The sequence below is a fragment of the Mauremys reevesii genome, linkage group 19 (assembly GCF_016161935.1).
Source record: "Mauremys reevesii isolate NIE-2019 linkage group 19, ASM1616193v1, whole genome shotgun sequence".
NCBI classification, from domain to species: domain Eukaryota; kingdom Metazoa; phylum Chordata; order Testudines; family Geoemydidae; genus Mauremys; species Mauremys reevesii.
Window position 1 is genome coordinate 14,040,344 of NC_052641.1, and position 23,455 is coordinate 14,063,798.

The following is a 23,455-nucleotide window of genomic DNA, read 5'->3' on the forward strand; positions in this document are numbered from 1 at the left end:
CTTTATTGATAAATAGTGATTTTATGCTTTTGTGAGTTTACTTTCACTGGGGAGAAGTGGGACAAGGAAACTTCAATTATAACGAGCCTGCAATCTCACTGTGTTTCCGCCACACATTTCTGAACTATCCATGAAGAGACCCTACTGATGACTTAAATTAAGCAAACTGTATCTGTGCCCCCCCACACACATCCCCTAGACGTGATTTGCACAGATCAGTCACAGCCAAGATGATAAGTGGGGAATCCTGTCTTATCTGACGAGCTCTCCCTTTTTTGTTGTCAGCGAGTTGGGTTCTGTGGATAAAATCATAAACTCCTTGACGCAGATTCTGGAGGGAGTGCTGCAGGCAGATCAGCAGATGATGGAGAAGACCAAGGCTAAGGTGTTCTCTGCTCTCATCACTGTTCTGCAGATGAAGGAGATGAAAGGTGAGATGGCCTGGCAGAGGTTATGAAGAACAGAGCTGCCACCACTGGAAACACTTGTGTCCCATTCAAACATTTTTGAGTCAGGAATGCACACATTGTTGGCTGCCAGTGCAGGACAGTGACTATAGTTGGTAGCTAGTGGGATTTTTCTGTTTGATTTATCTTATTTATTATTTGTATTACGGTAGCTCCCAGAGGCCCCAGTCAGCATCCAAGTCCTGTTTTGCTTGGTGCTGTACAGCACAGAGTCAAAGGCACTCCCTGCTCCAAAGAGCTTACAGTTTTATCGCTTAATCCTTTTATATGGCCTTCATCCCCCCAATCTGAATGCTGCAAGGCCCGTCTCTATGCACTTTTTGAGAAGAATTCAGGTTGAGCACGAGAGGGCTTAATTTTAGTTGTTATTAGCACTTGTGCCCGCCAATGGGTTATTGTCAGCTATAATGATAGGGAAGGATGGTGCAGTTCATAAAGTTGGAGTGTGTATATGATGGGAATTGAATATTTTCAGGGCTCTCAAACGTGAGACGGGTGTTCGCTGAATGAGAGAAATATAGGAATTGCTGGACTAGACCACATCCATGGTCCTTCAAGTCCAGTATCCTGTCGCTGACAATGGCCAGTACCGGCTGCTTCAGAGAGAGGTGCAAAAAACCCTGTAATGGATAATTATAGATTAACTCCCCCGGCTAATGGCTGGTTTATGCGCTGAAGCATAAGAGGTTTGTAGCCATTTTCCCCCCAAGAGATCCTGTTTGTTATGATTGTACATATTGTCATTATCCAGATGAATGTCTAATCCCTTTTTGAGTCCTCCTAAGCTCTTGGCTCATTCGGCTGGCTTCGTTAGGTCCCTCTTGAGTTCCTCACAGTCTTGTGTAGGTTATAAATAGATATTTGTAGCATAATGAAATGCAAAACAAATAAGTCCTGTCTCTGAGAGATGGAGGCCCCAGCAGTGCAGTAGTTAAACTGAAAACAGAAGTGTGAGGGGGATGAGTTAATCCATTGTGTGCTTTGTGTGTGTGTGCCATAGTGAGCGAGATCCCTCAGTACTCCCAGCTGGTGATGAGCGTGTGCGAGACCCTACAAGATGAAGTAATTGTGCTCTTTGATCAGACACGACACAGCCTCACGTCTGGAGACTCTGCAGATGACAAGGACAGCATGGAAACAGATGATGCCTGCCGGGGTAAACACAAGGACCAGCGAGATGGGGTAAAGGAATCGTTCGCCTGCTCTGCAGCCATGTTCTCTTTCTGTAAACAAAGTTACCTGCTGTGTCCGCTGCACCATAAAATGCCCCATCTGCATCGTATCACTAGGTAGAAAATGGAGTGTCTTGATGCTTTATTTTGCCAGATAGGGTTTGCAGGCTTATTCACTTCCTGGTGGCAGAGCCCCTGTGATTACGCCCAGACATAGGGGATAGGTTATTGAGATGTGCTTCTCTTGCTATACCAAAAGTTCTGGGAAGGTGCTCTTCAGAAATCTGTGCCTTGTGTGCAAGCCTGTTTGAACTTTAATACGAGGTTCCTGAAAACACACGGAGCCTGTTTTTAGTAGGCGTCTCTTCCAAAGTATTTAGTTAACACGCTCTGATTTCTCAGGTATCTACGGAGGTGTCTAAAAATATTCCCTACCATGTGTCTGATAACAGTGTACGTGGCTGGCTTGTTTCTCTATAATGCAAATCAAAGACCTTGCTTCCAGCCCTTGCGTCTCCTATACATCAAGCAGGTCAGTTACTAGTGGCAATATATGTACCTCCTGAGATGATAACCCCAGGAGAGCAAGTCCGGAAGTCTGATTGTGTCCATCCTGCATGCTGAATGTACATTTGCCAAGTAGCAGATAGGTCTGAACTGCCCTATAGACTACAGTAAGTGGGATACCAAGGAGGATTGTGGTCTCTTTGTTGGAGCTGGGGACATGGGGTCAGGACGCCTGGGTATCATCTCTGCTATTGACAAGCTCTGTAACCTTTGCTGAGTTATTTAACCTCTCTGTAAATTTAGTATTATGTTTACTACCTCCCAGAGCACTGAGACTATTAATACTTAAAATTTGCTTGGAAATTATCATGAAAGGTTTTATAAGAGCAACGTGGTGGTTGTCATACAAGCAGTTAGGATACTCCCACCTCAAAGGGGGAAGGGTGAACCCTTGAAATTGTGGGCTCAAATGTGCAAAAGTCTTCAGTGGCCTCTGTGTATGTTTCACACCTCGCTCCTTTGTGACCCATTACCTCTGAAGAGACTGTGGGTTGGTCCTGACTGCGAAGGACTATTGTAGCTGTGAGTCTGGTGGTGTGAGGTCTCCTCTGAGTACCTTACTGCAGGAAATGGATTGTTACTGCTTCTCTCCGAAATCTGTTTTAAGGCACTTTGCTGCTGTGCAGCCCTGTAAGTGTACACAGTGTTTACTGATGCCATAATTCATGTATGTGAGAACAGTTACAACTTAGATCCCATCTACCCATTTGTTTTTGAACAGTCTTTTAATGTCTGTCTTTCCTCCCTCTCCTGCACTCTGGGATCTCTCATGTCCCTTTCTCCCTCCTTCCCTGTTGCCGCAGGTGTGTGTTCTAGGGCTGCATCTGGCAAAGGAACTCTGTGAAGTAGACGAAGATGGAGATTACTGGCTGCAGGTTACTAGGAAGGTCCCTATGCTGCCTACTATCTTCACTGCCCTAGAGATCAGCCTGAGAGTTAAACAAAACCTTCACTTCACAGAAGCCTCATTGCATCTACTGCTGACCTTAGCCAGGACGCAACAGGTGAGAGAGAGACCCAAATGAGAGCTTCTTGCTGGATTGTTGGTTCTATATTTAAAATTCAGTTCGTGTCACTGCGTTGTGTGTTGGCAGCATCAAGCTGTACAGCTGAGCAGTGCACTATGCCTAACGGGCGCCATTAAGCCCTGCCAAGGGGGAGGAGTTAGCTTTAGGTCTTGTACAAAGAACTGCTTAGTGTTTCCTTTCCTTGCTTTTCTGGATAATGGAATGTCTGTGCTGGAAGAACAGAACCAATCCTGCCCTAGTGTAAACCTATAATTCAGAGCAAGTGCTTTCCCTGCAAACACCCCCCTCCCAGCCAAATGTAGCCAGTACAGCTAAGACAGCACTGAAATGCAGGAATCTGCTCTCCCTGTAGCCATAATATAAAGCAATACTTTTTTATTGAGACCTCAGCACTGTACAGGGGGAGGAGTATATAAGGTTCCTTTCTTACAGGAACTTCCAGTCAAAGACAGAGGGGACACACAGGGTACCAGGAGATGAGGAGGTGTGTTCATCACACAGCCATGTCGGGGGAGGGAGATGTTGGTTTTCATTTTAATGGAAGAAAAGTAGCACTGTCTGGGGTGATGGAATTCAGGTTTTTGGGCTGCAGGGACAAAGTGTCTGAAAGAGAAAGGTAGAAAACAGAAGTGCTAGGGGCATCTCCCTCAGCTCAGAGACAATAGTGGTACCTCTGACCGTGACTTTTCTGTGTTGTGCAGGGTGCAGCAGCTGTGGCTAGTGCTGGTGTCACACAGAGCATCTGTTTGTCCCTCTTGAGCGTATACCAGCTCAGCACTAATGGAACAATTCAGGTGAGTGCTGCTTCCTCTTGATGTGGATTTGAAACTCATTGGGAAAACTGTGTCCTGCTCACCCTCTACTGGCTCTGTACTAGAGCAGTCATGGGAATAGAAGAAGCGAGCACTGTCACGTGTGGCCCTGGAGAACTCTGATGTGATTGTGAGAAGTGTGGGGTGTATTTGAGGGAGCAGAAAAACAAACAAACCATGTGTCTTCTTGTGGCTGGTCTGTTCAGACACCTGCTTCATCTCGGAAGTCTCTGGATGCCCCATCCTGGCCTGGGGTCTATCGTCTCTCCATATCATTGATGGAGCGCCTTCTTAAGACACTAAGGTACAACTTCCTGACAGAGGCACTGGACTTTGTGGGTGTCCATCAGGAGAGGATTCTTCAGGTATGTCCACCCCTTCCCCTGTAATAACTCAGTTGTCATGTATGTAACAGTAGCAGCCAGAATGTGCTAGATACAGAAGACACAGTCCCTCCCTCAGATAGCTTACATTCTTCAAAAAATAGGCGAAGAGTCGGGGAAAGGGATACACAAGCAAAGGAGTCAGACAGGTGATGGATACATGTCTTGGTAGCTATTAGATCCTGAGTTGTTAGCACCCATCCATCACTTTTACTCTTGGGGGTCCTAATTCTGCTACAGCTGTTTCATGCACTCACTCAACACAATAACAGTTGTGGGTGCTGGGTGAGAGTCTAAAACCGACCTCACTCGGACTCCATCAGTAAATGAAAATACTGCAGTCAAGGTCCAGTGTCCACTTAGGTGGGCAGTGCGAATATCTAATACAGGGGTCGGCAACCGTTCAGCAGTGCTGTGCCGAGTCTTCATTTAATCGCTCTAATTTAAGGTTTCGCGTGCCTGTAATACATTTTAACGTTTTTAGAAGGTCTCTTTCTATAAGTCTATAATATATAACTAAACTATTGTTGTATGTAAAGTAAATAAGGTTTTTAAAATGTTTAAGAAGCTTCATTTAAAATTAAATTAAAATGCAGAGCCCCCGAGAGCGGTGGCCAGGACCCGGGCAGTGTGAGTGCCACTGAAAATCAGCTTGCGTGCCGCCTTCGGCACGCATGCCATAGGTTGCCTACCCCCGATCTAATATTTAAATCCCTGTAACAGCTGAACTTTGTGAGGTCAAATTTGCTGAATAGCCCTGTTCCTAGGTAGGTGCTGAATTGTCTCTGTGTTAGTAAACTTCTTCGACAAATAGCTCTCTTGTTTTGGAGCAGGAGCTCCTGCTGACTGGAACTGGCTAACTTGTAAACCGCAATGAGTTCAGAATGTCACTGGTGTCTCCTGTCTGTATTGGAGCTGGTAATTCTCCTACTGCTTTCTCCTTATGTGTATTCAGCTCTTCCTTCTAAGTAGGAGATAAGTATTTTTGTGCTCTGTCCATCATGGTCTGGATCATTTCTCTCTCTCCAGTGCCTGAATGCAGTACGGACAGTGCAGAGCCTGGCCTGTCTGGAAGAAGCTGACCACACTGTTGGCTTCATTCTTCAGCTCTCCAACTTTATGAAAGAGTGGCATTTCCACCTTCCACAGCTCTTGAGGGACATACAGGTAGGAACCAAAGCATTCCCCTGCGTACTGCATTTTCCCACACAATGCCCAGCACAGCAGGACAGAGAATGTGGCTAAGGCAGAGAGCTTGTAGATAGCTCTTTCATTGAAGCTGTTTTAGTGGGGATCATAACAGGCCATTAAAGGAAGGCAGCTCTTTATCATGAAGAGTTTCTGGACCTTACAGTCACATAGTGAGGTACATTTAGTCGAGGGGGGGGGGGGGGCGAAATTGACTGGGACTTGGAGGTGACAACTTTTGGAGGACTGACTGTCTTAGTGCGTGTGGGTTGGAACCTCAGGGTCAAGATACTTAAGGAAAACATTGGTAAAATCCGAAAACGCCATTGTTGCCCGTTCTGGGTTGAAAGGTTCTGTTCAGACTGGATTTTTAAATTGTTAGGGTATAATAGTAAAATTTAGTCTTGTGAGGGGGGGACTCAGTAATGGAGAATTTAGATGCTTGTTTAGGTTGCAGCTGTGGAGATTGTCAGCTATGGATTGATCAGTTTCCTCCCCCTCCCATCCCCCTTTGTTTCAGGTGAACTTGTGTTACCTCTGCCAGGCTTGTACCTCCCTCCTGCACAGCCGCAAAATGCTTCAGCACTACCTGCAGGTGAGGATGGAGGTCCCAGGAAAACTGAAGGGGAGAGTTTTGGTCCTGGGTCCCTCACCCATAACCAAGCAAAAGATCAATCAATATCTAGTCACTGTTTCCAGTGACAACTGCTGACTAAGACCAGCCCAGGAGCCAAGGTTTAGTTATACTCCTCTACACCAAAACTTACGAAGAACAGCTCTGTGTGACGAAGGGGGAATGTTCTTAATGTTTTCTCTGAATACTGTGTGGGTGCCTCAGTTTCCCCTATGCATTTCTTAAGTATCTAGGTGGTGGGATAAGAGGGTGTGATTGGTGCAGAGCCCTAGAGGGCCAGTGTGATGGTGTCTGCAGAGAATGACTGACACCCTATCTCCTGGCAACTGATGGCCTGGGCACCTCCACTGCAAAGGTGCCAACTGAAGGTGTTGGAGAACAAAGAGATCAGGTGGCCTCCTGGGCCGGGAAAGAGATAAGGGCCAGAGGAGGGGCTGAAGAGTTTCAGTTTGGAGCTGGCTGGGGAGAGGGAGGGAGTCCCAGGCCTGGGGTCTAAGCTCCCTGCCCCGCAAGACGGACTTGACTGTGAGGAGTCCTGTTGTCTGTACCTACAAGCTCTGTTTTGGACTGTGTTTCTGTCGTTTAATAAACCTGCTGTTTGACTGGCTGGCTGAGAGTCATGGTGAATTGCATGAAGCGGAGGGTGCAGGGCCCTGACTCCCCCACACTCTGTGACACTCTGAAATAGGGGACGTTTTGTGGGCCAGTCATGTTAAGCAGAATGTGTCGGACATGGAAACCGTAGCCACTGCCTGAACTCTTTTATTAGCTACTTCCGAACTACAAGCTGTGCAGGGGCGAAGCTGTGTCCCAGTGGTTATTGTACAACCCTGCCTCCTAAGAATGAGGGGACAGCAAGGACTTTGTGTCCTTGGCTTGATTTAAAGTGGTGATGAAATACAGCTCCTGCCCTTGTGGTATCCCTAGATGGATTTTGGGTGGGAAGGTGATGCACTTCAGGCACCTCTTGTGTTGGGGCTAAGGTTCTTTCTGTCAACAGTTTGATTAGAAAAGCCCTTTCCAGAGTGTGCTTACTGAACACATATACACACTGTACCCTTGCAATAAAGACAAGGCTGCGCCTTATGATGCAAGCTAAGCATAGACCTCAGGCTTCTAGTAGGTTGCCAACGTGGCCCTTGGTTGGGCAAAGCGTGAGTATCTTGCTTTAGGGATTCCTGTTACTGGTAACTTGTTTTTCTGCAAAGCTTGGCCTTAAACTGCAAGGGATTGCCTCTGTATGTGTGTGTCTCTTCATTTGACTTCCTTCTCCACAGACGAAAAATGGCGACTCCCTCCCATCAGCTGTGACACCTCGAGTGCAACGCACCCCCCAGACCTCCTCCAAGCATCCGAGCCCTGAGTCAGAGGCAGCCGAGCAGAAGGCGCTGCGTACGGTGCAGTATGGTCTCTTGAAAATTCTCAGCAAATCTCTAGCTGCCCTACGCCACTTCACCCCCGACGTCTGCCAGATCCTCCTTGATCAGGTACAGGAATAGGAGAGTGATGTCTGCGGGGCAGGGAGTTTGAAGCACCCTAACTGATATTGTGGGTCTCAAGGGAGCCACAGCCTGTCCCATTCATACAGGAGATTAATCCCTCCCCCTAAAACACACAGGAGTCCATACCTGCACCCCAGACCACCTAAACTGAATTGCAAGGTACATCCCTAGATTTTAGGCAACCAGAATGTGCATTTTATTGCTATTCATCAGTGTTTGTGTGTTGATTCGATCTTCAGCAGTGAAATGGGAGGACGTTTGCACCTCTATTTACCATATTAGTCTTTTGATTCTAAAGAGCCTAGTAGCCAGATAGCTCTTTGGCATGGAGAAAAAGTACTGTGCTATGCTGATGATCTGATAGGGTACGTCTGCACTACCCGCTGGATCGGGTAGTGTAGATGGATCCGCAGGTAGCGATCTATCTATCGGGGATTGATTTATCGCGTGTAGTGTAGACACGATAAATTGATCCCCGATTGCTCTCCTGTTGGCTGCTGAACTCCAGCAGTGTGAGAGGTGGAAGCAAAGTCGACGGGGGAGCCGCGTCCGTCGTTCCAGTGCCGCGAGGACGCGAAGTAAGTAATTTTAATTCGATCTAAGATACGTCGAATTCAGCTATGCTATTCTCGTAGCTGAAGTTGCATCTCTTAGATCGATATTCCCCTCCCCCCCCACCCCTAGTGTAGACCAGGCCATAGTGTCCCCTCCTCAGATACTTGTCTTGTCTCAGTGTGCAGGATAAACTGGAGGTTGAGACTCTCTTTTCTTATGGCCCCTTTAACACCCTTTTTACCCCTAATACTTTAAGCAGGGGTGGTGTCCACACCCAAACCTTTAGCACTCACATTAATGCAAACAAAATGCTGGCCCTGGCTGTCAAGGTCTGTATCTGCCAGCTGTTCTTTGAAAGGTGGAGCTCAAAGCAGGAGGTCAAGGTCCATGAACCCTAAGGAATCAGACATGGATCAGTCAGAAAGGAAGTCCTGTCTGCACTCTCCTATCAGGGGATTGAGAGGTGGAGGTGCAGATATTTTCAGAGCTTTCACTGGAATTGTTTAGCACAACCATGTGTGTGAGAGAGAGAGACACCTGCCCACATCCCACCCAATTTACCAGAGCAGACTAATGCTTCAGCTAGTCTTACATCCTACGCTGGCTGTTACACATGCCTCACACTTCATGAAAAGGCATCCTCCCAACATCCACTCTGTTAGCAAAGTGTGGATCCATACTAACAGCGTAACCTAGAGCAAGGGTTCTCAAACGGGGTCGCGACGTCATTACATGGGGGGTCACGAGCTGTCAACCTCCACCCCAAACCCCGCTTTGCCTCCTGCATTTATAATGGTGTTAAATATATTAAAAGGGTGTTTAATTTATTGGGGGCGGGGGTCGCACTCAGAGGCTTGCGACGTGAAAGGGGTCACCAGTAAAAAAGTTTGAGACCCACTGACCTAGAGGGTAGAGCACTGGACTGGGACCCAGGAGATCTGGGTTCTGTTCCTGATTCTGCCTCCGGTTTATTGTGACCTTGGGCAAGTTACTTCCCTCTTTGTGCCTCTGGCCGTGTCTGCAACGAAGCGGGGATTGATTTAGTGGGTCTAGTGAAGACCTGCTAAATCGACCACAGAGCGCTCTCCTGTCAACTTCAGTACTCCAGCGGAATAAGAAGATTAAGGTAAGTCAACAGGAGAGTGTCTCCCATCAATGCAGCACGGGGGTAGACACCATAGTAAGTCAGCCTAAGCTACGTCGGCTCCAGCTACGTTATTCATAAAACTTAGGTCGACTTACCGCCATAGTGTAGACAAGGCCTCTTTTTCCATCTGTGAACTGGAGATGATGATGAGACTGACCCTGCTTTGTAAAGTGCTTTGAGATCTATAGATGAAAAGTGCTGTATAGGACCTAGGTGGTGTTACAGTGCGTTCCTGCTGTTTGGATTCACTCCTGTCTCCTCTTCCCTCCAGTCACTGGACCTGGCTGAGTACAACCTTCTCTTTGTTTTGAGTTTTACAACACCTGCCTTCGATTCAGATGTCGCTCCCTCCTTTGGGACCCTCTTGGCCACTGTCAATGTGGCCCTTAACATGTTGGGAGAGGTAGGAGTCCACGTTCTCCTAGTTCAGTCTGTAAAAGCCAAAGAGGCATAGCAGTTGTGCTGTGTTCTGAGCTCTGTTCAGTGGCTGTTTTAAGGAGGAGTGGGGGCTGACCCAGGTACCTCTCCTCCCCTTCTGCATCTCCAGGCTCTAATACAACTTTCCTCTTCCCCCTCCAGCTGGATAAGAAGAAAGAGCCCTCCGCTCAAGCTGCAGGGCTGAATACACAAGAGGAGACTAAAACTCTTAAGTAAGTCCCTGGGTTCCTTTCCTTCCCCATGGCTGAGCAGAGGCCCAGTGCTTTTCGCCTGACCCAGAGCATGAGCTGTAGGTATAAGTGTCGCACAACCCAAACACATAACCCAGAAAGCAGGCAGGCTGATGTCCAAGATCATCATACTGATTCAGCTGTTGGTGGGCACAGGAGAAGAGGTGGTGGTTACTCGGTACCCAGTCCACTCTAGCCTAACTTACCTGTGCTTTAGGGTGACTTTTCTATTGCCCCAGGGTGTAACCCGTTAGCAGACAGTAGCTCATGGTTACGTCTGAGCAAGGCTATTGTACTCCAGCAGTAGTGCAGTGGCACTGTCTTGCTCCTGCTAATTTGTGGTGTTTCCTTGCACAGGTCTTTGCTCATGTTTACAATGGAAAACTGTTTCTACCTGCTCATCTCCCAGGCTGTTCGGTATTTGAGGGACCCAGCGGTGCATCCACGAGACAAGCAGCGGATGAAGCAGGAGCTCAGCTCTGAGCTGGTAAGCATTGTGGAGCAGGTTTCCTGCCTTGTGCTACGTTCATCTTTCTCCTTTTAGCTCATGTAGATGTCTGTTGTGGTGCCCAAAGGCCATCCCTTCTCAGCGATAGCCTGGCCAGGCTAATGGAAACAGCTGTACACAGAATCCCATTAGATTTAGTGCTTGCAATTGAAGTATTCAGACCTTTCTACCGTGGCTGTCAAGGCCATGCAAGTATCCTCCTGTGTGTAAGGCTCAGTGATACTTTGGAGGATGAATACACATTGCTGCCTAGAATCTGCAGGAGAACAGATGTGACTAAAACCCAGAACTGGATAACTAACTCTATTCCTGGATTTGCCACATAATAGAACTCTTTGAGCCAGGGGCAAGCTGGTTAAATATGCTAGTTTCCCCAGGCATAAAGGGGGTAATATTGACCTGCCTCACAAGTATCAAGAGGCTTAAATCATGGTGCATAAAGCACATTGCGAGCCTCAAATTGGAGGTGCAGTGAGAATGGGACAGGGATTGATGTGCTTCTGCAGTGCCTACTTTCATCTTGGTTTGCCCCTTTGGCTGTGAATGATGCAGTGAAAATGCAGTATAGGCAGAGGACCATTAGTTCTTGACTGGTCAGTGGCAGCCAGTTGCTGTCTAGAGTAGACTGCTTCAAGACCTCCCCCTTTGGGTCACACAGTCAGGTGGCCCAGGATTCCTGCCCTGGGGAGGGGAGGGGAGGGAGAGCGCGCGCATGTGCTGGGGAAGCTAACTCACTGTGCGCTTCTCATTTCAGAGTACACTGCTCTCAAGCCTCTCTCGTTACTTTCGCCGGGGCGGCCCCTCTTCTCCAGCCAGTGGGGTTCTTCCCTCTCCCCAGGGAAAGTCTGCCTCCAAGATTGGCCCTGAGGGGCAGGAGCCTTTGGTCCAGCTGGTACAAGCCTTTGTCAGACATGTGCAGAGATAGGTTGTGTGCTATTGCTGCTATTTCAGGATTGCACCAGAACTATTCATTTCCACCTCAGAAGGCATCATGCTTGGTTGGGCTCATAACTGAGTTGTAACATCTGCTGGGGAGATATATCCTGTTGGATGCTTGCACCTGAGTCGGAGAGTCAACATAAGAAGGTCCAAGAACGCTGCCCTGTCCAAAGAACTGCTCAGTCCATGCATGCTCCTTGCCTGCTAGAGTGATCAGGCTGGGTTTAAGTGTTGACCAGTCAAAACCTTTATTTTTATAGCTTGTGCACAGCAGTTGGGTGGGGAGAGGAGGCAGGTTTTTAACTATTTTCCTTTGAGCATTAACTCTGCTCTTAGTACAAGGTGCAATCTTCCTCTCCCCATCAGTAAGTCTGGTGAGGCACAGGCTAGTGAGCAGCCAGCAATTCAGAGACCAGCTTTCTATTGCTATTTTTGTATCAAAGGGTGCCAGTCACTGCTGCTGGGTTGGCAGAGCAAGGTAAAACGGGGTGTGTGCACCTGTGTCCCTCCTGCTGTTGATTTGCGTGATATGTACATTTTTGAGGACTAGAAGGCAGCCTCCTCCAAAAGGTTTTTAAGTCAAAATTCCATTGCTCGGATCTTGCATTTTTTGTAACTGTGCCCTATTTATACTGATATTAAAACATTTATAAACAGCAGTTGGACTTGTGGGGCTTCCCTGCAGTAGACTAGTGCTGTCTGTTGACTTAAGACTCTCACCATGGCGTATGCAGTGTAGGTGTGTCAGGATAGCAGAGTCACTAAGGTAATATTTTTATTGGACAATGTCCAGGCTCGCCTCTTTCACCAACAGAGCAGCTCTGTAAGCTTGCCTTTCACCCACAGGTTGGTCACACAAAAGATTACCTCACCCACCTACACTTTCACAAGGCAGTTCAGATACCTGTAGCATAAGTGCTAGCTGACACCATAGGTTAAGTTAGGAAGTAGAGAAAAAGCCTTGTGTGAAGCTACTGCTGTGCACTGTATGCTTTTCATCTCATCACCCCTTAATTTAACCCCAGGCTGCTGTAGAAAGGTGTGGGGACTGAGCAGGAATATAGTTTCATTAGCACCTTTTTAAAAGACAACTTCTCCCTTCAACTGCACTGGGGGAGTAGTGACAGGAAGCTGCTCCTTCAGCTGTGTGTACACTGCTGTCAGGAAATGTAATTACAGCATGTGTAGACATACCCCAGTTGCTTGAGTAACAGCAGTGAAGCTACAGTAGAATGGACTAGTCCTGCAATTACTGCTTCTACGTGCGGTGCTGACCGATGTTCTGGTCAACAGTAAGTGGGAAACCCAATACAAATGGTTAACTCTTGTCCCATTCTTAAAGCTTAGTTCAGGATTGATTCTGTGCTTAATATTTGCAGCCATGAATGGTGTAGCTTATAGCTAAGGCTAAATTTGTGCCATGGGCATTTTACTAAAAGTCATGGACAGGTCCCTGGCAAAATTTCACAGCCCATGGCCTGTACTAGATACCTGAGTCTTGGGTTTGGGGGGCAGTAAGGTGTGGCTCAAGACCCCCTTGGGAGTTAGGGGGGGTGGGCAGCAGTGGCCTGAGACTGCCCCAGCAGAAGTCATAGGCCAATGAAGTTTAACAGGATTTGTTTCAGTCTAGCTATAAGTAGGGCTATTACTAGACAAAGCAGCTTGCTCTGTTGAACTGCATGTAGAGAGGGAGGTTCGTGTGGTGGTTTCATGGCCCTGGAGCAGCAGGCTCACTGCTTGTCTCTGAATTATTCAATGAGGGATGATAGTTTGAGGGTGTCAAGTTTAAGCAAATAGGGGAATGAGGTGAAGGCTTAAGAAGCTATAGAGCAGGATACATTAGAACAGTCCACTAGAAAAAGTTAATCCTTCAACTTAACACTATTGAAAGGTGGATAACACTGAATTAATTCGCTATTGTGTGGCTTTAAGTCTGGCTTACTGCTGAGGAATAGCCCAGGGTGGGAAGTTAGCACTTGTGTCCATGGTGGTCACAGAGATCATTAAAGCCTAAGAGCAGCTTGGGTTTGTATTTGTTAAATGCAAGACAGATAAGTAAGGAACTGAAGTGAACAAGTATCATGGTATTCTTGGAACTTCCCCAGTGTGGGTCAGGAACAAATGTTAGGATAAGTCTGCAACAACTACAGAGCTTATACTGGCACTAAAGGACTAGTCAAGCCCAGAACAGTGAGATGTTACCAGACCAGAGTGTGGCTGCTGTATTCCTTATAAAGTACACCTGTGGTCTGGGCTAAGGAAACAGCTTAGAGCAGCTGTTCCTTGTTAATTCAAGTTGCCTTCCTAGTTCACTTCTATACCAGACTATGCCTTCTCCAAACCCTACACTTCAAGAGCAGCATGCAGAACTGAATGCTATTAAGGTCATAGCTTACTTCCACAAGCAGACATTAAAAACAGCACTAGCACATCTGGAAAGCTCCCCACTGAATTTTAGTTTAAGCTAATAGGGTGGGAGATAGAAAGGAGACATGCCCTAGAGGATTCAGAGTCTTTAAGCTCAGACTTCTTGCAACACATCTGAGTAACAGTACTGCACAGGTCTTAAGTTACATTACTCTACTTTGTACTGTTTGCTGCTAGCTAGAAAGTGAAGTGGTATGGAACCCACACAAGATACTGAGACAGGAGGGCAGACTGGTTGTTTATTGGCAAATAAATGCTAAAAACCAAGAGCCCTATATACACAGGTGCTCTGTGCCCTATTACATTAGGATGGTCACAAAGCAGTCAAGGCAAAGTGCAAAAGATCAGTGGATAAACAAGCAAGTCAGTGTCTGTCTAGACACACCAGGGGAGCGGTAGTGAACAAAGATCTTGGTGCAGTTGAATGCTTCTAGATGGTTTGAGCTGCCAAAGCAATTTCATTTTGCCATCTAAATCCCTTAGCTGTTGAGCACATCACCTCCTAGGGAGAGCTTTCAGACCAAGGTGTCTTTACTACTTCATCCATTCACCTCCTCAGTATTTGTGATGGTTTAAGTTACAAGGGCATGTGGGACAGCAAAATGAAAGGAGGGATGAGAAAGCAGAACCAAATAATGGCTGCTTGGCCTATGAAGTAGTAAGAGGCTCATTGTGAATATACAAAGTGTAAGAGGACCCATCCCACATGCTGTGCTAGAATGCACCAAGTCTGTTCACTACCAGCTGGATGGGACAAGAGAGCATTTAAGTTAATCTGATTGTTAAAACAGACTAGCAGAATAAACCCCACCCCCCACAAAAAACACTAAGAAGAGTAGTGAGCCTGGACAACAACAGGGAGCAAAAGCTTTTTTAAAGGCTTGTAAACTCAGTCCATGCCCCATTGCTTGGAGGAAATGCAAGCAAGATGCACGTTCCCTTGCACTGAAAGGTGGTTTGTTCTTGCAGTACTGGCCTTGGGTCATTAGATTAGTGAAACTGGAAGAAAGTTTAACAAGCCATTCTGTGCCAGGCAGCAGCCACTAAGCACCATTATAGTAGCCCTGCTTTGTTCCTCTGTGGGCAAAGGAGTGCTATGCATGGGGAATTGCGTTTTTACAGAGACATGCTATCCAAATACAGCTATATTCCATACAGCTTCTCATGGCCTTGGCCTCTATTGTTAGAACATGCCAGTTAGCATTTTGGAAAGAGACCCAGCGCCTTTGCCCCCACTGGAATGCATACGATGTGGCCCAAGCAAGAGTACCCTGGTAAAGAGCCTCTGAGAAGAGAAAGAAGAAAATCCATTTGGTCTCACACCACGAGCAGCTGTTGAGGAAGAGACAGGGCTGGTTCCTGGAAAGCCACCACAGTTAACACAAGCAGGGGAAAAGGGATCAGTAGAGGGAACCCCAACACACCACATGACCCTTACAACTAACCCTCAAAGCAGGCTATTTGGACAGTTAATGAATTCAGCTCCAGGGGCCTTGAAAGGTGAAGTGACCCTTCCTTCCCCACCCACCATCAGCCTAGTCACCTCCTCCCAATTCCCAGGTTAGTTGTGAGTGAGTTGACCCGAACAGAGCAATGGTCTCATGAAGGAATTGGCATTAAAATGCCAGGACATGGAGGGTTGCATTTTGCTTGTAGATTCTCCTTCCCGGCAGCATTTAACTGAGCAGTTCTAAGTAGGTGACAGGAACTTTGCCCTTCTGGTTGCCCCTCTCGCCTATGAGCCAGTCTGGATCCATCCCTGGCAGGCTGTACACTGTGATCATCTGGGAGAGAGAGAGAAAATTAGATGAAATCTCATTCCTCATTGGAGCCAAGGACAGAATTAGGTTTGTGACAGACTCTTGCCTGGGAATTCCTCAAGGACCTTTCAGAGGCTTCCAAGTTTGTACGTTGTTTAGTCATGGCAGGACTTCAAGCCACCCCATATTGTCTCTGCCAAGCACACTTGTGTCCGGCCACAGCTCTGCGCTCAGACGTTCCCCCTCACTGATGGCGGAAGGGATTTCAGAGGCATTGCCATGAAGTTGCTTAAAACTTCAGCCTGCTCTGAACTATTAGTCTCTTCAAGGCTTTTCTACCTGTCCAGTGGTTGAGGACTGTCCCATTCAGCCCTCAGCACTAGAGAGTTAAAGAACAAGTGATTGGCCTTTTTATCTAACCCCCTGGGCTTGGTTAGGTGAGACAAGGCAGCTGAAGGAATTCTTTGGATAATGTATCTAGGCCTTAGTGCATTAATAGCAATGCAGAGACTTCAGTGGGAGCAAAAGGACGCAGCAGCGGTGTAGCACATTGGGTTGACCTACGGCATTGCAGAATTTGGACCCATTCTTCTCACCACCGCTGTCATTCTACTAACTGCAGTAGGAGTTAGTCCCAATTTACACTGGTGTAAATGAGAAGAAAGTCAGGCTCTCACTTACTAGCTCCACTAGTGAAGAGGCTGAGGCATTGCTAGTCCCAAGGGCCTTGCCAAGCCCTGATCCAGCACTGCTGTGCAGCAGGGCCAAATGGGGTGGGAGCAGCTGAGAGTTCAAGGAACAGATACCAACCTCATCCGCTAATAGCGCCAGCTCACTGCTGTCAGCTGCTTCATAATCATAGAGAACTCTGGCCTTCCGGGTCCCGCTGGCTGGAGGCTTGACATCTTTCAGGTTCAGTGCCCCCTCAACAGCTGTGGCAGAGTTAGGTGCCCTGCCTACAGTGGGCACAACAGGAATTGTGGCAGCAACAGTGGTGGGAGAGGTGGTAGCTGGGGGAGGTGATGTGGACTCTGCATTGCCCACAAATGTACCTGGAAATCTTAAGGGGGAAAAAAGAGGAAAAGGCAAGTTAGCAAGGCTCCAGCATTGCACAAGAGAAGTAGCCTGTCGGTTCATGATTCCGACTAGCAAACTGCTCCCAAAGGGGGCTCTGAGCCAGCAGCCAGGGTAACTAGAGATGCAGAAAGAATATGCAGAATATTCTGTTGAGCCTCCAATCAAGCAGCTCTGTTTGTTTCTCTCCTAATGTTCACGTTACACAAAATGTGCTTGTGTAGCCTATGAGGATGGTTTTGTCACTGAGTCACACTTCGGAGCGCAGTGTTAATGTTTACAAGAGCATAACAGATGGTTCTCCAGTCCCCACTGCAGTGCTGCTCTACAGCGCTGCCAATGCACCTGAATCCTCAGCAGCAGCACTGCTCATCCTCCCTTAGGAGGCTCAGCTGAAGCCACCCCCAGCTGTGCTGTAGATTGGAGACAGACTGATAGAATGCCACAATAAGTTTTAACTCAAGACAGATTTGAGTCTTGATTTCTTGTGCTGAAAGGGTAAAGCGAGGCAGTGTGGCCAAGCAGCTAGAGCACTGGACCAGCTCTCAGAGGAGTTCTGGGCTCCACCAGTGGCTTACGGTACAACCTTGGCCAAGTTACTTCATCTCTAGGCTCATTGGTTTTCCACTTTTCGTCCATCTAGATTGTAGTCTCTTGTGTGCAGGCAGCACCAGCACAGTGCCCCCTACCCCCAAATCTTAGCTGGGGCTCTAGGCTCTACTGTACTAGATAATCAATAGTGGGTTAGTTTAATAAGGTTGTGGATCCCACACACCCATTAAAGATAAACTGCACCCATGGCTGGTCATGTGTAATGTGCCATTAAAGTGTTAAAGGAGCACTCAAGGAAGAGAAGGACATTGCAGAGAAGCCAAATGAATTCTCTGCATCGATCCTCATTGCAGAGGGGGTGGGAGAGATGCCCCAAAAGAATAGCTCTGATGTCAGTAACGAATCAGAAGTACTGTCCCAAATTGATGTCAATAGAAGAGGTTTTAGAACTGATTAATTAAAAACAGTAATAAGTCACCAGGACCAGACAGTTGGTATTCACCCAGGAGTTCTCAAGGAACTCAAACATGAAATTGCAGAACTGTAGTAAGCAACCTATCACTGAAATCAGCCTCTGTACCAAATGACTGGAAGGTAACTAATGCAACCTTTTTTTTTTTTAAAAAAAAAAGAAGGGCTCCAGAGGAGATCCTGGCAATTGCAGGCTCCTGAGCTTAACTTCAGTACCAAGCAATTTGGCAGAATGATCAGACCCAGAAACATGATTAGTCAGGGAAGAGTCACAGCTTTGGGGAGGCATGACTTCTTTACAAATCTATCAGAATTCTTTGAGGGAGTCAACAAGCCCAGGGATACGGGTGATCCAATCAATACAGCGTACTTGGACCTCCAGAAAGCCTTTGGCAAGACCCCTCACCAAAGGCTCCACTACAGCCCTAACCCTCTGACTACCAGAAGTCAGGAAAGGGTCATTTCATAATTGCCCTGTTCTGTACACGCCTTCTGAAGCTCTGGGATTGGCCACTGTCAGAGACAAGATACTGGGCAAGACAGACCATGGTATGACCCAGTACAGTAGCTCTTCCATTCATGCTCGGTACCAGACCGAGTCATGTTCAGCACCAATTCAGTCAGATGCTCCTTGGGGCCTGTGTGGATTAACAGCTATTCCAGCCCACCCCAGTTAATACATGATCAATGTGACCAGAGAAGATGAAGAGCTTTCCTGATCTTATCAACTAGGGTAGGGGTCAGCAACCTTTCAGAAGTGGTGTGCCGAGTTCATTTATTCACTCTAATTTAAGGTTCCGCGTGCCCATAATACATTAACGTTTTTAGAAGGTCTCTTTCTACAAGTCTATAATATAACACTAAACTATTGTATGTAAAGTAAATAAGGTTTTTAAAATGTTCAAGAAGCTTAATTTAAAAATTAAATTAAGATGCAGAGCCCCCCGGACTGGTGGCCAGGACCCAGGCAATGAGTGCCACTGAAAATCAGCTCGTGTGCCGCCTTCAGCACGCATGCCATAGGTTGCCTACCCCTGATCTAGGGCATCTTACTTACATTTCTCCTTTGGAGCTGCAGGCATGGAAAGGAAAGCAAATAGCAGTCATTATGCAGCTACAGACCTACCTGGTCAAGTCAGACTGCACTGGCAATTAGCCAAGAAATACCCTTTACCCCCACCCCACAGCCAGCTCTCCAGCAGTTGCTCTGACAGTGCATGCAGGACATGGAAGCTCATCGCATGGGTTCAGAAGTTGTGCAAAGAGCTGTTAATCCAACCTGGCTCCAAGTCTTACAGATCCATTTAGAAAGGTGAACCCTGAAATTAAACACTTAATAAAACCACCCCAATCCCTTTGGGCCTAGGCAGCATGATCATGGTCCCCATTACAAAGGTTGCTCAGAGGAGCTCTCCCAGAAAAAGCTTTAAGGGCCTGATTCTTAAACCTAACCTCAGGTTTGTGTCGGTGGGTGCAGAGGTGGAGAATGCTGAGAGACCAGGAAATGATGCCTCAAAGGCAAGGAGGCCCCATCCCATACCTGCCCAGCTGCTTCTGCAGGTCCAGCATGTACTGGTAGCCCTGAGCGTAGTAGGTAGCCTGAGATTCTACAAACTCGTGGAGACAGCGAAGGTGATTCACCTGAAGGGAGAAGACAGATTGTCAGCTGGTCTGTTTGTGACCTAGAGCTAAGGTGCAGCGGCACAGAGGAACCCCTCCCTACAGACACACACACTTCCAGTATAGGGAAGTGGCAGCAGAGATATGCATGGGCAGAGAGGTGCAAGATGGTATTTAAGATTTGATCAAGAGGCGTTTTTGTACCAGAGGCTTCCATCTAGGAGTTTGGGGACTCTGTAGAACAAGTGGATGGGGTCTCTGACTGGAGCTTGTGCCTTGTGTTCTAGACGACTGAGCACAGGGTTAGGAGCCCAGCTGGCTAGTCCCCACAGCTCACATTACTCACTCTAGATAACAGGAAGAGCCAGGCTTCTCCATCTTGGCAAAGTGCATTGACACCTGCAGAGCTGTATGCGCCTGGTAGGATTTTGTTATTTCTATAGCACAATGTACATGGCTCATTATGCCCCTGCCTTGAGCAGTCTAGGTTTGCACTAAGGCCTCAGTTTACCCCATAACCCCATGAACTTGGGCATTACATTTTGTGTCTTCCTCCCATCCCTCTACAGAGACAGGCTCATCATCATCCCGTATCCTTCTAGAACAGGGGTTGGCAAACTATGGCCCAGGGGCTGCATCCAGCCCTCGAGCTCCTACCAGGGAGCAGGGTCAGGGTTTGCCACACTCCACACTGCTCCCAGAAGCAGCGGCATGTCCCCCCCTCCAGCTCCTATGTGTAGGGGCAGCCAGGGGGCTAAGTATGCTGCCCCCACCCCAAGCACCACACCCGCAGCTCCCATTGGCCAGGAACTGTGACCAATGAGAGCTGCGGGGGCAGTGCCTGCAGACAGGGCAGCATGCAGAGCTGCCTGGCTGTGTAGGAGCCAGAGGGAGGACAGGCCACTGCTTCTCGGAGCTGCTTGAATTAAGTGCCACCTAGACCCTGCATCCCAACCGCTTCCCATGCCCCAACCCCAGCCCCAGCCCTGATTCTCCTCCCACCTTCCGAAACCCTCGGTCCCAGCCCAGAGTGCCCTCCTGCACCCCCAGCCCCTCACCCCCCTGCACCCCAACCTCCTGCCCAGAGCGCCCTCCTGCACCCCCAACCCCTCATCCCCAGCCCCACCACAGAGCCCTCACCCCCCCCGCACCCCAACCTCCTGCACCCTGAACTCATTTCTGGCCCCAGCCCAAAGACCACACTCACAGCTGGAGCCCTACCCCCTCCCACACCCCAACCACTAATTGTGAGCATTTATGGCTTGCTATATAATTTCTATACCCAGATGTGGCCCTCACACCAAAAAGTTTGCCCACCTCTGTTCTAGGACACTAGAAGTCATTAGTCTCAGACCACTTGCCCCTTGGGAACTCACATGTGTGCTGCTGATCCCCTCCAGCAGGAGGCGTGTCAATTCCGCCTGCCGATCAAACTCAGTCTGAGCCACCCGGAGCTCATGTTCTGCCTGCAAGACAAAAGGGAGCATGATGCGTTTCCTGGGCTGCAGAGGGGAAGGCTGGGTCCAGCTTCCTTTCTCTCCTGGAACAAGCTGGAGACCAGCTATAGACCCCTCCTGCCACCAGGAGAGAAGTAGGGACACATTTACAGAGGTGGCTACTGACTGAATGCCTCCATTTGTGGAGCCCAGCATCAGATGCATTGATCCTGCCATGCAGAGGTGCAGAGCACCCCTAGACTCCCTGGGAGCTGTGTGCGCTCAGAACTCTGAGCACCTGGCCTGTGGCAGTGGTGGGACTGGGCTGCCAAGAGTCCGTGGCCACTCTTGAAAGCTAGGTCCTAAGCCTCCATGTCTGCGGCAGAGTCTGCAATGCCTATTTATAGCCCATCGCCTCCTAGACCAGGCCTTCCCCAGGACAGCGGCAACCTGGAGACTAATCCATGATGGAAAAGAGCCGGTGGTATAACCCTCCCCCCCCACTGAAGTCAGAGCATGGGCAGGCCTTATGGATCTTGAAGCAGATCCCAGCCCCCAACACACTGTCTATGGGTAGGAGGGCTCCACCTGGAATTGGACAGCCAATGCCTCTCCATGGAGAGAGTCAGTGTGGAAGGGCACCTGGCAGTTCAGCATTCCCCTGGGAGTTGCAGGGGATGCTGCTGCCAAGAGAATCTCACAGCTCTGCTCCTTCTGCCCCCTCCCCGCCTAGAGAACCACAGAGATGGAGGGGTTTCTGCAGCCCAGCTGGGAGGAGTATCTTACTTTTCCCTGGCAGTTCTTGGGCAATTGTAGGGTGTTTCTCAACGGGTAACTAAGAATTGAACACTAGTCAGACTCCAGAGGCTTCCAGGGAACTGCTCTGAGCTCATGTTAGCACAAAATCAGGCCCAAGAACATCAGCTACAAGACGACTCTGCAGTAGAGGCCCTGGGAGGAAACACCCCACTTGCCAGCGTTGCTGCCCATGTGGCAGGAGAGATTGTAGAACTAGATGAGGGCTTTGAATGTAAAGGCCAAAGCCCTGCCAGGCAGAGTAATTAATATGCAAAATCAGAGCCATAATTGGCCTTGCAGACAGCACGCTTACAAATTAATGGGTGGTTTGCAATGTGGGAACGATGCCCAAACATATTTCCAAAGTAACATTCGGTGCAATTAGAGCAGTGGGAGGATTTGTTTTGGGGCAGGGGAAGAGACACATATCTCCTATCAGGGTAAGTGGTGCACGCTAGCAAAGAACGTGTGTATTCTCATGCAGGAAGTCTTGTGTGTGAACCTCAGTGCTCCCTGGGCCATGGCCAGTTTCATCTTAGGGCTTGTTGACATGGGGAAATTGACCAGAATAGCTCCCTGCTGACACTTTTTTGGGCACCTGGACTAAGTGTCCACACAGGGAGATATTGCAGAACAGTTATTCTGGTCAGTTTCCCTACATAGTCAAGCCCTTAGTAGGGGTTTTTTTGTTTGTTTTGGTGTTTGGTTTTTTTTTTTTTTTTAATAGCTTGAGGCTGGAACTCAGTATTTCCTAGGATGGGTCACCACCTCCAAAAGAAGTGGAGTGTTTATACATGCAAATCAAGCTTGATTTTAAAGCAAGAGATTGCTGTGGCCCATTGCCTTGGTTCCAATGTTATCCACACTGTGCTAGGGTAAGAGTACTCCAACAAACCCCCTTTGAATATTGGTCTCTATTTTAAGCCAACCCAATTGAACAGTTTCTCTCATCCTCTGAAAGATTTAGGGGAAAAAAGATTTCAGGGAGCATCAGCAGTGAGACCTTTGGGAAATAGTTGGCTACAGACAGCTGAGCGTTCTGGTGGGCAACCCTGGATCCATTCCCATTGGGCAGAGTCAGCGATTTCACTGGCAGGCAGAGGTGAAGCATCATGCCACACAAGCCACATTGTTTGCTCTTGCACACCCAGCGATCGCTGCGAGCAACTGGGGCTTGAAGGGGCAGGACACCACGTCTTGTCCCATCCAAGACCCGGGGATGTCTTGGGAACATCCTGAACTGGCTCCCAACATGTTTGCCTAGATATCTGAGGAGCATTAAGTCAGGGGAAAGTAGCTAGTTCATGTTTTGGTGCTAAACATGAGGAGTTACATGCATCTAATGGAAGAGGCCAGTGGCCCTGATTGGTACCAGGTGTGATGTAAAGGAACTAACACTTCCTCCTGCACAATTCCACCAATGCATTTCAGCCCTAACCAGCTCATTCAGTCTGCTCTCTAGAGGACATGATCATGGCAGGCCAGGCTCCATGGCAATTTGGGGATCTAGACACATTCTCCAGGGATCAGGTTAAAGATGCAGAGATATACAAGAGCACCCTGGATTGCCAAGAGATGAAGTATCACCACTTTTGAGAATGGTTATCGCCATTCTGATGTGCTAGGCAGGTATCTAATCTCTGTTCAGCACCCGACTAGTCTGAGGTCCTATACAGAAGGTCAATACCCAATTATGTGCAGTCACATTCCTGCCACATCTCTGCCTTTTTATAGCTGCTAATACTCC

The 23,455-nt window shown here is 48.1% G+C and overlaps 2 protein-coding genes across 8 annotated transcripts in view; one reads left to right on the forward strand and one right to left on the reverse strand.

The window, feature by feature from the left end:
- NUP188 (nucleoporin 188) overlaps positions 1-12,226 on the forward strand; it is a 50,695-nt gene extending 38,469 nt beyond the window's left edge. For all 5 annotated transcript variants that reach the window (XM_039506825.1, XM_039506827.1, XM_039506824.1 and 2 more), the window contains 12 exons: positions 286-431; positions 1,468-1,649; positions 3,010-3,210; positions 3,936-4,028; positions 4,253-4,411; positions 5,459-5,596; positions 6,138-6,212; positions 7,529-7,738; positions 9,727-9,858; positions 10,035-10,105; positions 10,481-10,610; positions 11,386-12,226. In XM_039506825.1, coding sequence (XP_039362759.1) covers positions 286-431; positions 1,468-1,649; positions 3,010-3,210; positions 3,936-4,028; positions 4,253-4,411; positions 5,459-5,596; positions 6,138-6,212; positions 7,529-7,738; positions 9,727-9,858; positions 10,035-10,105; positions 10,481-10,610; positions 11,386-11,556 — 1,708 coding nt within the window. In that variant the 3' untranslated portion in view covers positions 11,557-12,226. The remainder of the gene's footprint in view (positions 1-285; positions 432-1,467; positions 1,650-3,009; positions 3,211-3,935; positions 4,029-4,252; positions 4,412-5,458; positions 5,597-6,137; positions 6,213-7,528; positions 7,739-9,726; positions 9,859-10,034; positions 10,106-10,480; positions 10,611-11,385) is intronic.
- A 1,982-nt stretch (positions 12,227-14,208) lies between these two features.
- Positions 14,209-23,455, reverse strand: part of SH3GLB2 (SH3 domain containing GRB2 like, endophilin B2) — a 40,106-nt gene continuing 30,859 nt past the window's right edge. For all 3 annotated transcript variants that reach the window (XM_039506853.1, XM_039506852.1, XM_039506851.1), the window contains 4 exons: positions 20,851-20,940; positions 19,395-19,495; positions 16,568-16,817; positions 14,209-15,781 (listed from right to left, as the gene is read on the reverse strand). In XM_039506853.1, coding sequence (XP_039362787.1) covers positions 15,674-15,781; positions 16,568-16,817; positions 19,395-19,495; positions 20,851-20,940 — 549 coding nt within the window. In that variant the 3' untranslated portion in view covers positions 14,209-15,673. The remainder of the gene's footprint in view (positions 15,782-16,567; positions 16,818-19,394; positions 19,496-20,850; positions 20,941-23,455) is intronic.